This window comes from Geotrypetes seraphini, chromosome 8 (genome assembly GCF_902459505.1).
Source record: "Geotrypetes seraphini chromosome 8, aGeoSer1.1, whole genome shotgun sequence".
In the NCBI taxonomy this organism is placed as follows: domain Eukaryota; kingdom Metazoa; phylum Chordata; class Amphibia; order Gymnophiona; family Dermophiidae; genus Geotrypetes; species Geotrypetes seraphini.
Genome location: NC_047091.1, coordinates 39,064,672 through 39,078,402, shown reverse-complemented (window position 1 = coordinate 39,078,402; position 13,731 = coordinate 39,064,672). Strand labels below are relative to the sequence as shown.

Genomic DNA, 13,731 nt, shown 5'->3' with positions numbered 1-13,731 from the left:
TCTGTGATAATATGCTCTCATTAAGTACCACCAAAACTAACTGTCTTCTCTTCCCATGGAAAGAAAATATTAATTTAATATTTCCTATTATAATCAATGACACACCGATAAAGTCCATCAATTCACTTAAAATCCTTGGTGTTCTGATCGACAGTAAACTATCCTTCTGCCTTCAGATTAGTGCAGTTGTTAAGAACTGCTTCCTCAGGCTTAGAATGATCAGATTCTTAGCGAATATTCTTGACCCTCAGTCTCTCAACATTCTAATTCACTCTCTTATTATTTCCAAGCTCGATTATTGTAATTCCTTATATAAAGGTGTCTGTCAAAAAGACATCCGACGTCTACAATTAATACAAAACACTGCCATAAAAATTATAACGAACAAGAAATTTGATCACGTTACCAACTTGCTAAAGAATGCACACTGGTTACCAATCCCTCATCGAATAACTTATAAAATTGCTTTAATTTCCTTTAAAACCATGAACACCAAAGAACCTGCCTTCATTCATAAGCTCCTTATCCCTCATGATCCTTTGACAATCTTAAGATCAGCTTCTCAGCACCTTCTCCATGTCCCATCTTTAAAAATCATTAGTACTCGTAGGGCTTCTTCATTTGCAACTATTTTCCCCCCCCCCCCCCTCCCCAATCTGGAGCTCTTTACCTTTACATTTAAGGTCTGAGAAAAATTTAGATAAATTTAAAGGAAACCTTAAAAGGTTCCTCTTTAAGGACGCATATGAATGCTAATGATCTCTGGACCCACACTACTATTGTCTGTATTATTTTCATTCATCATTGATATTATTTCTCCCATTGCCCTTTTGTTCTTAACCTTAATTGCACTCTTCTCTTTTTAAATTGTATTTATCCCTACTATCCTTTTGTTTTCATGTAAATTATGTCTTGTCTATAACAAGTCCATTAGTTGTGCCCCTTTTAAATTTTTAATTGTTAAACGCTTAGAATTATGATTAGCATTTCATCAAATTTTAATAAACTTGATAAAGATTATTACCTTCTCCATTTTGATCAGAAAACAGTCAATAAAATCCCGGGGGCAGCTGGGATCCAGGGACTCTTCATGCATTTTCTTTCTCTGTTGGATAAACTCTGACAAAAGCTTTATATTTTCAGAGGCACGGAAATAAGGTCCAGGTATGTATTTCATGAGGTGCGGAAAATTATTAAAGAGCTGCAAAAAAGACAATAGATTTTTTTATATATATATAAAAAATATATAGCTTTCCATTAAAGAGAAAAGGAATGGGACTTGATATACTGCTTTTTTATGGTTACAATCAAAACAGGGCAATGGAGAGAAATCAAACCCAGTTCCCTAGATTTTCAGGCTGCTGCACTAATCACCAGGCTACTCCTCCACTCCAGGCAGACAGGGATGAGGTATGGAGAGCTGGGTGCCCAGTGAATATTAATTACAGCCTCAGCTCAGTCAATGCCTCTCTGGCTGTCATGATGGGGGCGACTTGATACCATTAAAATGATGATCGCTCCTAAGGTCCTATATGTCCTTAGTATGCTTCCCCTTAATTTTCCTTGCATGTTTTGGCATAGGCTTGAGTGTCTTGGTGCAGTTTTTGTGGGAGGACAGGCTGTCCTATATTACTCTGTCTAAGCTATCTGCTTTCCTGATTTCCAGCTGTATCATCAAGTCTATCTTTTGTGTCAGGGGTCCTATTGGTTCTTTAGGCTAATGTTGGCAGTGGAGTCTTGCTGGCTTTAGCTGAAGTGTGGGGTTGCCAATACTGTTCCTTTACAGAGGCTGGCTGCCATGTCTTTGGTTTGGTGGGCATCCTTGTTTTCTGTGCTACTCATAGCACATGGGGGGGGGGGCGGGGGTGCTGAATGGGAGCTTGGATGTGTCCTGGGGGTGATCAAGGCAGCTCTCTAGAACAATCTAGCTTTGCTTATTGATAACTCTTTAGTCTGGTGGCTCTTATGACAGTCACATGGCATTTGGTTGCTTGCAGATGTTTTGGAGGGGGGTGTTTGGTCACTTTCTCTGAGCTGAGTTGGCAGTATCAGCTTCCACCCATGCAGTTCAATGGGTGGTGTTAGTTGGCACATGCCATTCAGACCTGAAGCTACAGTATTCAAAGTTGTCTGTTGTGGCTGAGCTTGAAGTTGTTTGCATCCAAGTGTGGGATGTGGGTCATTGGGCATCCTATATTTATAAGATTCAGAAGGGTCAGGAGATGACTAAAGTCTGGGGATTTGGAGGATGAGCTAGAGTTACCCATCCCCTCACAGACCTTGTGTCGCCTTCCCCAAGCACCAGGATGCATCTAGAGGACCTCTACACATGTGTGGACATCAGTGCAATGATAGCACGTTAACATTCATGCATGGGCAGAGGCCCTCCAGATGTGGCCCCAAGTTCAGAGCTTTCCAAAACCCAGACAAACTGCCGACAAATATCTTCCTACTTGGGGCCATGACACCAATAACGCTTCACAACATTCATTCCTACATGTGCAGATAAATCCTATGCAAATACAGGACCAAAAACTAAAAGTTCTAATATACACAAACAAAACCTTAAGATGCCAGACTCTGCATGCAGTACAACACCAGAGAAATAGAAAAATACATTTGTTTCTGAACAGTGCAAAATATAGATAGCAGATGTAAATTCTGAAAACTGATACATTTCAATCACGAAATTGAAAATAAAATCACTTTTCCTTCCTTTGTTGTCTGGTGATTTTATTTTTCTATTCATCTTTTCCCAGTCTCTGGTTACACTTCTTTCATTCTGTGCTCTTAATTCTGTTTTCAGGGCCTTCTTATCCATTTGCTGTTTTTCTCCTTCACTTTCTTCCCTTCATCCATCTTTGGCATTAACTTTTAACATTCAACTTTCTTCCATTTTTCTGCTTCCTCCTCAGATCTAACTACTTTTCATGTCTTCCCATCCCATCTATCCAGGCACACTATCTCCTCCCTCTCTCTGCCCTTCCCCACCATCCATATGTGCCACCTCCTCCCTCTTCTCCTCTATTACTATCTAGCAAAAAACAGCTTCTCTTTCAGTTTCTTCATTTCCCCACCCCTCCCATCCCTATGCACCATGTCATCTCTCTCTCCCTTTCCCCTCCATCCATGTGTACAATCTCCTCCCACTCTTTCCCTCTCTTATGGACTGACACCTGTCTTCCACTTTCCCCCTCCTATGGTCTGGGATCTTTATCCTCTCTTTCCCACAGTTTGGCATCTCTCCTCTCCTTTCCCTCCTCCTTCCTTTGTGGTCTGGTATCTCTTTGTCTTTCCCTTCCCCTGGAGTCTAGAATCTCTCCCTCCACCTTCCTTTCCCTGGTCTGACATCTTTCTCTTCTCCCCCCACCCACTCACCCTTCCCCATCCAGTGGTCTGATATCTCTCTCCTTCCCCCTCCCCCTCCTGTGGTCTGCCATTTCTGTCTGCCCCTCCTCTTCTCTTTCTTCCCCTGGAAGTCTGGCATCTTCCCTTTCCTCCCCATCCCCATGGTCCAACTTGTTAACAAACGATGAAAAAAAAAAAATTCACTTGGTCTTCAAGGAGCATCTCCAAGTTCTCCTGATAGCACTGGAGCCTCATGACCTTCTGACATGGCATCAGCATTCTTGGAACCCATCTTGCACTAACCTTGGACATGCCCAAATTTTCATGAATTGTTTTCCAAACTACCTGCCAAGATGCCCATTTCTTCATCTATTTGGGAAACCTTAATTCGTCTGTTTGACAAAATTAAATACTTGACTTTCTTCCACATTTCTGTGGAAGTTGCTTCCACAGGCTGTTCAGTGTGAGGGTCATCTTCAGTGGACTCTCTACCCCACTTAAACTGCTTGCTCCAAAATTTTACTTTGTAGGGTGATGGGGCAGACTCACCATAAACTCAGCATAAACTGTAGTCATGCATTCGTGGATCTCCATTGCTTTTTCCCTTCTTTTGTGAGAACTTTTATCACTGAATGGTGCTCCAAATCTAGCAGTTTCTTACTTGATTTGCATGAGGACTTTCCTGACATCCTGTGACTTGTAATGTTAGACTCGCACTGTGCCATAACTGTGCATGTCACAATATGCAAAAACATGTTTCAACACACTTGCTACTTTCTTTCATACTCAGGTCATTGCCATTCTAAATGTTTACAGAAATAGCACCCAATAGTGATGTACCTTTCTCTAATTTTTTTTTCTGGAGCTGGTTGTTACTTGTTACCTGCTGTTGCCATTCTGTCTTACTATCTTACATATTTATTTATAATTATTTTTGAATAGTTGCTGTTATTCTTGTTCCATCTTGTTTTGAATTGTATATTTGAATTTAAAATTTAAATAAACATTGACTTAAATACTGTAATAATTACAGCTTCCTTTTTTCCAGGGCACTTCCCAAAATAGGCAAGAACTACTTCCAAGTACTGCTGAGGACTAGCAAATGGGACCACACTTAGACTCTTAATAAATGTCCATTCATAAAGAGTTTAGTTCCAAAGCAAAATTAATATTCACTGCAGGCAAAAATAAGTTTCCAGTAGTATAACTGGTAGCTTTAAATTCATATGTCTTAGGAATGATATGGTTAATATTTTCTTGCTATAATTACTTAACAATTTCCTGTCCCATTCTAATCCCTCTTTAGTATCAAGGACAACCACAACAGTAACCAAAGGCATCACCTTTAAATTACTGCTTTTGGTGTTTAAAGCTTTAAACTTTAATGAACCCCAATTTATTAACAGATGGCTTATCCCTTATAGTATAACACGATCACTTCGTTCAACTTCATTTAATCTTCTTTCCGTACCTTCAATTAAAATGATAGGAACTAGAAGACATGACATGTTCCCAGTTATGGCCCCACATTCATGGAATCTTTTACCACAATACATTAGAGAACTAAAAGATCTAACACTGTTTAAAAAAACGTTAAAAACCTTTCTTTTTAAAGATGCGTATGGATCTTAGGACACTAAAAAATCGATTATTTTTTAACTGCAACCTGGAGTTGTTTTTTTTTTTTTTATTATTTTTTTTTTTTAAACAGCTATTATTACCCCTCTTCTTGTTCTTCCCTTTTATGTTTTTTCTTCTCTTCTATCAAAAATTGTAACTATTCCCCCTCTTAACCACACATGTCTTGTGAGTCTTACCCACAAAATTATTTTAAACTTATGTCTACACTCAATTTGTTAAGTTTGTTAAATTTTAACTAACAACAAATTTGTTTTTATGTCAATATTAACATTTTATTTGTTTAATTTATTAATTTATGTTATTATTATTGTACATCGCCTAGTAATTTAAATAGGCGATTCATCAAGAATAAATAAACTTGAAACTTAAAAATATAAAAATTCTTGTGCTCATGCTCATGCTCAAACTATCATTCACAGACCAGATTCCAAACTATGAAGGTTAAGCTGCTTCTACTGTTTTATGTTTTGTTTTTACCTATTATAAACTGCCTTGATGTACTTTTTTTTAAAATTAGGAATGGCAGTATATTAAATAATGCTGTAGGTAAAATAAATCTTTTACCTGTGACAGTGGTGAGTCAAACAGCCTTGAGAACTCATTTAGCAGTTTGAGCAACTTAAGGAATTCCTCGTCCTCATAGTCAAAACGATTTCCAAAGACAATAGAGCTGATGACATTGGAGATAGACCGGCTGAGGTAGAAGGTGGGGTCAAAGAGTGAACCTGGAGTAGAGAAAATGAAGAGCTTCAGCATTCTCCAGAAAATAAATACCACAGGATGAGTAGTTAAGTTTATCTTGAATTCCAAGGACTATAGCATTACATGGAGTGAATCCTCACTCTGCAATACACAAAGTATTAGCACTGAAATAAACTGGCATATCTAATCCAAAGAATAATGAAGGACATCACAAGCAGATTCATTAAGGAAGGGGAATGAGGCGTTAGGGTGCAACTACAATTGACTATCTGCCAAATAAGTTTGCTCCTGGTAAGTGCAAATAATCTGCATGCAATAAGGAATGGGCTGTCAGAGTTGGTTTTATACCAACTACACTAATGGACTTGTAGCTCTTGCCTTTATTTAATTGTTTGTTTATTTTGCTTGGTTAAGTAGTTTCTAGTTCAACAGAACTAGCCTCTGTTGGGTTATGAACATTGTAAGCCTTCATTTATAATTATCTAGGCTTCCCACCACCACCACAACCACAATTTTCCATCCCCCAACTTATCCCAGGAAAGTTAATAATAATCTTTGGCCAGCTCCCAGCACTGTTCCCTCTAAGCTGAGTAGGAGTTCTCCACCTACAGTCCGACCAGTGGGGGTGTTGTTTCACTATCAGAATTCAATAGTGAAGGACCGACAAGCCCTACAATTGGAAGACTCCTGCTCAGCTTAGAGGGAACAGTGGCTTTCAGTACTCATGGCTCCCTCCAGAGCCCAGATAAATGTGGTCCCTAAGTCTGACCAGGTGTCACTGTTGAGTGATGTCTGAGACTCCAGCTGTACGTCAGAGAAGGGGCGGAACCGCGGCAAAGAGAAGACCCTCTGAAGCCGTACAGCAGCTTGCAAAGATTGCTAGCGCCAGCGATCTTATTGCAGGCTGCTGAAGTTAGGAAGATTGATTCGGGAGGCCAGTGGGGACAGCACAGCAGTGGGAGGCAGCGGGTAAGCCACTTCCCGACTGACCCTCCCCACTTGCCCTCTAAAGCAGGAGCGGCAGGCCAGCAAAAGGCAGCGCTGCTGCTCCTGCTTTAGAGGGTGAGTGGGGAGGGTCAGTCAACAAATCGGGAGGCCGATTTTTTGGCGGGGTAAATCAATTTGAATCGATTCACCCGAAATGAATCAGTGAATCGATTTGAATCGTGAATCAGGCAGCACTAGTGAGAATTGCATTTTGCATCCCCTGTCCCAGACAGCTGGAGTGTAGAAGAATGGAGCATCAAGCCAAGTTCTCCACCTGGCAACATGCAGCACTTGCTACTAAATCTCAGATTGACCAATTCCTGCTTTTCTTGTAGAAACTGAAAAGAAGTCCATAAATGTAATAAATCAAAACCAGAAATGGTTCAATTCATCCTAAATGACATAGAATTGATTGGCCATGACAATTACATTCATGAAATGTTTCTTGAGATAGCAAAGCAAACAGTGGAGATGTCCAATCAAGACTAGTGAGCTTTGTATAGTTCACAAATTTCATTTATTCAGTTCAATGGTTCAATAATCCAATAGCTCAATGACTCGACATGTACTTGTTTCGGCCACACAGGCCTGCTTCTGTAGTCTATAATCACAGGCACACAGGAGGGACCTAAGGCTCCCAGGCCTATTCTGATTGGCCCAGGCACCTTAGGCCCCACCAGTAGGCGGGGCTTTAATTAGGCTGGGCCAATCCAGCCCCATTTGTCGGAGGACTGCCGGACAGACGGACGGGTTTGGCACCCGTCTGTCCGGCCAACTTACCTAAAGGTACGGGGAAGAGGGGGTGGGGGTGGGGGGGTCGGGGGGTCGGCCAGGGGGGTCACGGGTTGGCTGGGAGGGGAGCTGATCGGGGGTTCTGGGGGGGCAGACATTGTGGGGAGGGGGGTTTGTCGAGGGCAGGAGGGCCTGGGATCCCTCCTGCCCGTAATGTAGTGGGGGGTGGGGGTAGAGGATCGGCTGGGCCAGGAGGGCTTGGGCTCCCTCCTGGCCCAAACAAGTCGGGAGGGCAGGATCGGCTGGGCCAGGAGGGCTTGGGCTCCCTCCTGGCCCAAACGAGTCGGGGGGGGGCAGGATCGGCGGGGCAAGATGGCTTGGGCTCCCTCTTGCCCCGATGGAGTCGGGGAGTCGGGGGGGTGGGCTTGGGCTCCCTCTTGCCCCGATATGTCGGGGGTGCCGCGGTTGGCTGGGACAAGAGGGCTTGAGCTCCCTCTTGCCCCAATGTTGTGTTGGGGCGGGGGAGTGATGCATCGCGGCAGGAGAGTTGCCTCATCTCCCCTACTGCGATGCCATCACTCTTCTACCCGAACTGCCGCGACCCGCAGAAGTTCGGGTAGAGGAGTGATGGCATCGCGGTAGGGGAGATGAGGCATCTCTCCTGCTGCGATGGTTAGGTTGCCGGGCCACTGAACTGATGGCGCTAGCGGCCATCAGCTCAGCTGCCCGTTTTTCGGCACTTAGACCTGGTTTTATTTCGTCTATGTGAAAAAGGTCTAAGTGCCGACTAAACTGTATTGGTTATATCTGTTGTACGCCTAGGTGTAGGTCGGCCCACCTCCTGCCCACTGCCTGCCCTTTCCCCTCCTCTAAACACACCTCTTTTCTCTCTGTGTGTTTAGAGGCAGGGGAAAGGCCTAAGTTGGTTTTAGATACGTCTAAAAACCAGCTTTGGTTATGGGTACTTGGACAATCAGGCATTTTGATCGTCCAAGTAGCCACTTAGGACACTTTTTAGATGTTTTTTAAATTATTACCCCCATAGTTTTTATTCGGTATATAAATTTTTAAATAAATAAACTTAGGGCTCCTTTTACTAAGCTGCATTAGCATTTTTAGCGCACGCAACAGATTAGAATGTGCTAACCCCATGCTACACGGTATCACATGATAGGCCTTTGACATGGTTAAAGCAAATGCGAAATAACAATCACCGACTTCTAAGGTGGTACATGGCTTTGCATCCCTACAAGTACACAGTCGTACATAGGCCTGGAGCTATGCATAAGAATGCAGATGTTTTGTCTCAGTGTGGGGAGGAAACTACGCCTGTGCCACAACCTAGGCAAAAGACAAATAGGTTCTTGGTGAGGGGGATATGTCACAGGGTAGGCCCTGTGACTGAGCCGGTTAGTGAAAAGATGCTGACGCCTAGGGCTAGGCAGGGGAAAATACTCTCCCAAAAGGAAAGAACACTACCTACACCAACACCTCAACACAGAACTAAAGCCAACAGGGAAGGTTTAGTCCAGAGCAAGAAAGTGCCTATTTGTTTTCGCCTGAATTAAAGAAGGGAGAACAATGGGCAGGTGGAATTAAAAGTACTCAGAATAGTGTTCCTAGGGGGAAGGTGCTCAAGACATCTCATAACATTCATGGGGGACACAATTCCAGGTGACACCAGGAACATTCTAGCCCTCACTTTAGCCAGGAACAAGCCACACCTGTAGCTCATTATCCTGAGGCTTATAAGGACCAGCAGCAGTGCTCAGGGAGGAGGCAGCCACTGAACCAACCCACACTGGAGAGGAAATAGAACGGTGAAGGAAGACCAGTTCCTAGGACTTGCAGCAGCATACCTCAGCCTAAGACCCAGGTCAGACCTAGTTATATGGAATCTGAAACGTTAGAAGATTTCATGAGTGAAGCTTCAGATAATGAAGACTATTTAGACCCTGAGGAAGTCATGGACTTTAAGGAAGGAAATGTTGACACTGACCTGTGGGACATGGAAACAGACTTGGACAGATAGCAAAACTGAGAAATTTAAAAGGATTTGCTAGTTGGTTGCGCTAGTTAAGGGGCTGGCTGTCTCAAGTAAACTTAAGTTAAAGAAAGTTTACTGTAAGCCTTTGCGACTTGAGAAGGTTCCTGCATCCTGCTTGTGCAAGAACCGGAGTTTTCTACACTGTGGTAGTTAGCACTGCACAGCCCTGGCAGTAGTTTTGAGAGATTCTTCCTTTTTGGGGTTTTTTTTTTAATCATAGATTGGATTGTGGGTCCTAGTTTTGGGAGGGACCACAACCAGCGGTCATTGTGGGAGGAGGTCCCTTCTGCCCTGAACTCAGCAACCAAGGAGCTCAGAGGCAAGATCCAGTCTAAACACTGTCAGAAATCCTTGTGCATAAGAGATTGAACTAGAAACCCATTGACTATAGCACTGGAATAGTAAAGAGTCATTTTGGACTGTATCCTGGAAATTTAAAGTTTTTTTTCTTTTGAACTATGAGTGCAATTTGGATTTTTGAAAACTGAAGTCCAATTGGAATAAAGTGTTTTGAGTTGGAAGCAAACTGGTTGTTTTGTTTTACTTGATCCACCAACTCCAATTAAGAATGGATAATCCGCTTGGTCATCGCCATGTACTCCGGGCTCTTTCGGCCATTCCCACTTGGGCGCGGCCCGGCCTGGTAACGCACGGTGACAGTGACTAGAACTAATGCCAGCTCAATGCCCTTAGGGCTCCTTTTACTAAGCTGCGTTAGCATTTTTAGCGCACGCAGCAGATTAGCATGCATTAACCTTGCACTACGCGGCTATATAGCCAGCTCAATGCTGGTGCTAGCGTCTAGCACGCACAGCAATTTTGCATGCATCATTCCGCATGTTAATGCCCTAACGCAGCTTAGTAAAAGGAGCCCTTAAACAGGCACCTCAAATTTAAAAAATCGCACAAGTCTAAACAATACAATACAGCAACCTACAATTAATACCTTGGGATCCTTTTACAAAGCTGCACTAGTGGTTATAGCGTGTGCTTAGCGCACACTAAATTGCCATGCGCACTAGACGCTAGCGCCAGTATTGAGCTGGTGTTAATTCTACCGCGTAGTGTGGCATGCGATAAATTGTCACATGCGCTAAAAATGCTATCACAGCTTTGTAAAAGGAGCCCCTAATTTTAGCAACTTTTTAAAGCTTTTATCCTATTGTTTTTAGCCTTTTGTGTTCCTCTTTCTTCTATATAATTGTAGTTTTATCCCTTCATTCCCTGAGATTCAAGTAAGTCATGGTCAATGTCTGTCTTTACATGCTCCTTTCCCCTATTTTTATTATGTAATCACTTAGAAATTTTAATAAAGTGTTTTTATCAAATTTGTAATAAAACTTGAAATGTTATGAAAATTTTAAAAAATGTTTTGGAGAGTGTTTTGAGAAGTTTGTTGAACCTTTTTTGAATATTATGTGAATTTATATGCCCCCTCCACTATTTTGGTGTTTGCAAAGAATACAGGAACATGAGCAGTATGACTAATATGGACTTTCACTGAATCATCATCTGATTTTTTTCAGATAAGTGATTGTATTGGTAACAACTATGGTAGTGATAGGGAACCTTTGAAATGCAATGATAGTGCCTAACATTTCTGTCCTCCATAAAGGCACTGAGCACTTCTTTCATGAGGCACAAGTTATTGTTTTGCCACTTTGGCAGTGTTTTTTTGAAGTCCTGATATTTTACTAAGTATGTACACTTCTCCCTCCGTATTAGCTGGGATAGGGGATTAACGGAACCGCAAATACTGAAAAAATGCGAATAACTTTTTAAAATGTTGTTTGCTGTTTTCTATTAAAATACCATCGTGAATATGGTGAAATCGCGAATACCATGGTGGGAGACCTGGCCTGTTTCTGAAGGAGAGGCAAAACATGGTGATCAAAGTGCTGGGAATCAGCGATTTTCTCTATGCAAGCTGATGTAATTTGGGGGGGGGGGGAGGGGGAGGAGCCAGCAAGCTAAAAACCGTGAATAATCGAAACCAAATGCTGAAACCGCGAATACGGAGGGAGAAGTGTATACAGAGCTGATATTATTGTACTGATTTCCCTTTTTGATTATTTCTATATGTGGAGCATAACCAGTAGAAGTCCATCCAGCATCAGCTTCACTTCCCCACTGTTATTTAAGCACCACTACTGTGCATTAGTGCTATCCAATCCAGGAAAAAAAATTTCAATTCAATTCAGCCTATTGAATCAATTTTTCGATTTGATTTTTCTGCCCAATTGGGTGTTTTCTTTCAAGCATCCTGGTGGTTTTATTTTATAGCCTCTTCACCCAGCCCACCTCCCTTTTCCCTCTCCTACCCACACTGGCACTGTGGTGTAAACAAACAAAAAAAGACTTTTCCTCTCTCTGTTAAATTCTAGCTCACGTTCGCGTTCTAATACCAGCTCTGGCAAGATACACATTTAAAATCTGACACACTGTAACCACAAAACAGAAAATAAAATTATTTTTCTACCTTATGTTGTCTGGTCATTATTGAAATCATGTTGGTCCCAGGCTCTGGTTGTCTTCTGATAACTTGCTTGCCAGGGTATCCTGCCCATTTGTTGTGTTCTTCTTTCTCCATGCTAACCATCCATCTTCCATCTCTGGCCTCTCCTTCCATTTCCCTTCCATCCCCTGGAGATCTGGCATCTTTCCTCTTTTTGTCTCCATCCCCAATGCTGCAGCGATGGACTCCACCATCCCCAGGTCCACCATCTCTCCTTTTCTCAACTACCCTTTCATCCAGCATCTCTCCCTCCTTCCCCACCATCCTAGGATCCACCAGCTCTCCCTTTCTCTTCCCAACTACCATCCTATCCAGTATCTCTATTCCCCTTCTCTACACCATCCCTTGTGTCCAACTTCTCTCCCTTTCTGTTCCTTCTCTCCCTAAATCCCATTGTCCAACATCTATTTCCCTCTCCTCTGTTTTTAGATCCATTATTTCTTCCTCCCTCCCTCTCCGCTCCCAGTCCGGTATATGCACATCTCTTTGGACCTCCCTCCCTCCACCAGGATCCCTTCCCCGCCGAAGGGTCCCCCCTGAAGGCTTGCATGTTCCTGCCTTCTTTGTAGTGTCCTCCGGCTTTCCCTTTGGCCTCCCGGTCTTACCTTCAGCTACTTATGGCAGCCTGCAGAGAGGATCGCTGGTGCTGTAGTGATCCTAGCAGGCTAGCATCAGCCTCCGCAACACGTTCCCTCTGCCACAGTCCCACCCCTCCTCTGATGTCAGGGCAGGATCACAGAAGAAGGAACATGCTGTGAAGGATGATGGAAGCCTGCTAGGATAACTACAGCACCAGCGATCTTCTCTGCAGGCAGCGTAATTAGCTGAAGGTAAGGCCAGGAGGCTAGGGGGAAGCCGGAGGATGCTACAAAGAGTGTCTATGCACTGCAGCACTTCCCGACTGACCCAAGGGGCCCCCCTAAAGCAGGAGCGGCAGCAGCAGTGGATGACCAGCAAGAGGCAGCACTGCTACTCCTGCTTTAGGAGACCTGGTCGAATCTGCGAGCCCAATTTTCTTTTTTTTTTTTTAACAAATCTATTTGAGTTAGCGAATCTATTTGAGTTAGTGAATCAGGCAAGCACTGTGCATCATAAATGAACTTAAAGCTGTTTTCTCAAATTTTATTTTAACACTATCCTTTTCTATTTAAGGATCCTTTGTGACTGTCCCATGTATTTTTGAATTCTGTTACTGTTTTTGTTGCCAGCATATCCATCAGGAGGACATTCCAGGCATCCACCACCCTCTCTGTGAAAAAAAATATATATTTTTTTATTTATTCATTTTTTTAGCCCGTCCTCCCAAAGGAGCCCAGAACAGTTTACAAAGGTACATTCATAGTATAGATAGGACAAAATTAGTGAAAGACATAGCTTAGAAGAATTTGCAGCATTCGTAGAAGATATTACATGGCATAGCATAGTTTTAGAACAGCATTCACTGTACTAACATAACACAACATAACTGTACTAAAACTTTTAGTGTTGTAAGCGAGTACATGATTGGTGATTGCCAGTTAAGTTCTCATGAGTAGCATCGGTCATTAAAGAGCTGGATTTGTGAAGAGGAAGGTTTACACGGCCTTCCATAGCAATCTAATGGATGTGGGGAAAATGTGCCATAAACTGTGTATAAACTGTGAATTAGAGTGTTTGCGAACTGTTTCAGTTATGAGTGAATGGCAAGGTGGTAATGTGAGCCATCTCTCTGCTTGAGATCTCAGTGATCTGTTTGGGACATAAATTTGTAGTTTTGATG

At 42.7% G+C, this 13,731-nt stretch overlaps 1 protein-coding gene across 1 annotated transcript in view; it reads right to left on the bottom strand.

The window, feature by feature from the left end:
• The window catches only part of LOC117364411 (cytochrome P450 2G1-like), a 128,211-nt gene that overhangs the window by 74,749 nt on the left and 39,731 nt on the right, over positions 1-13,731 (bottom strand). Inside the window, exons 4-5 of the mRNA XM_033953554.1 lie at positions 5,554-5,714; positions 1,025-1,201 (exon numbers count right to left, since the gene is read on the bottom strand). Coding sequence (XP_033809445.1) covers positions 1,025-1,201; positions 5,554-5,714 — 338 coding nt within the window. The remainder of the gene's footprint in view (positions 1-1,024; positions 1,202-5,553; positions 5,715-13,731) is intronic.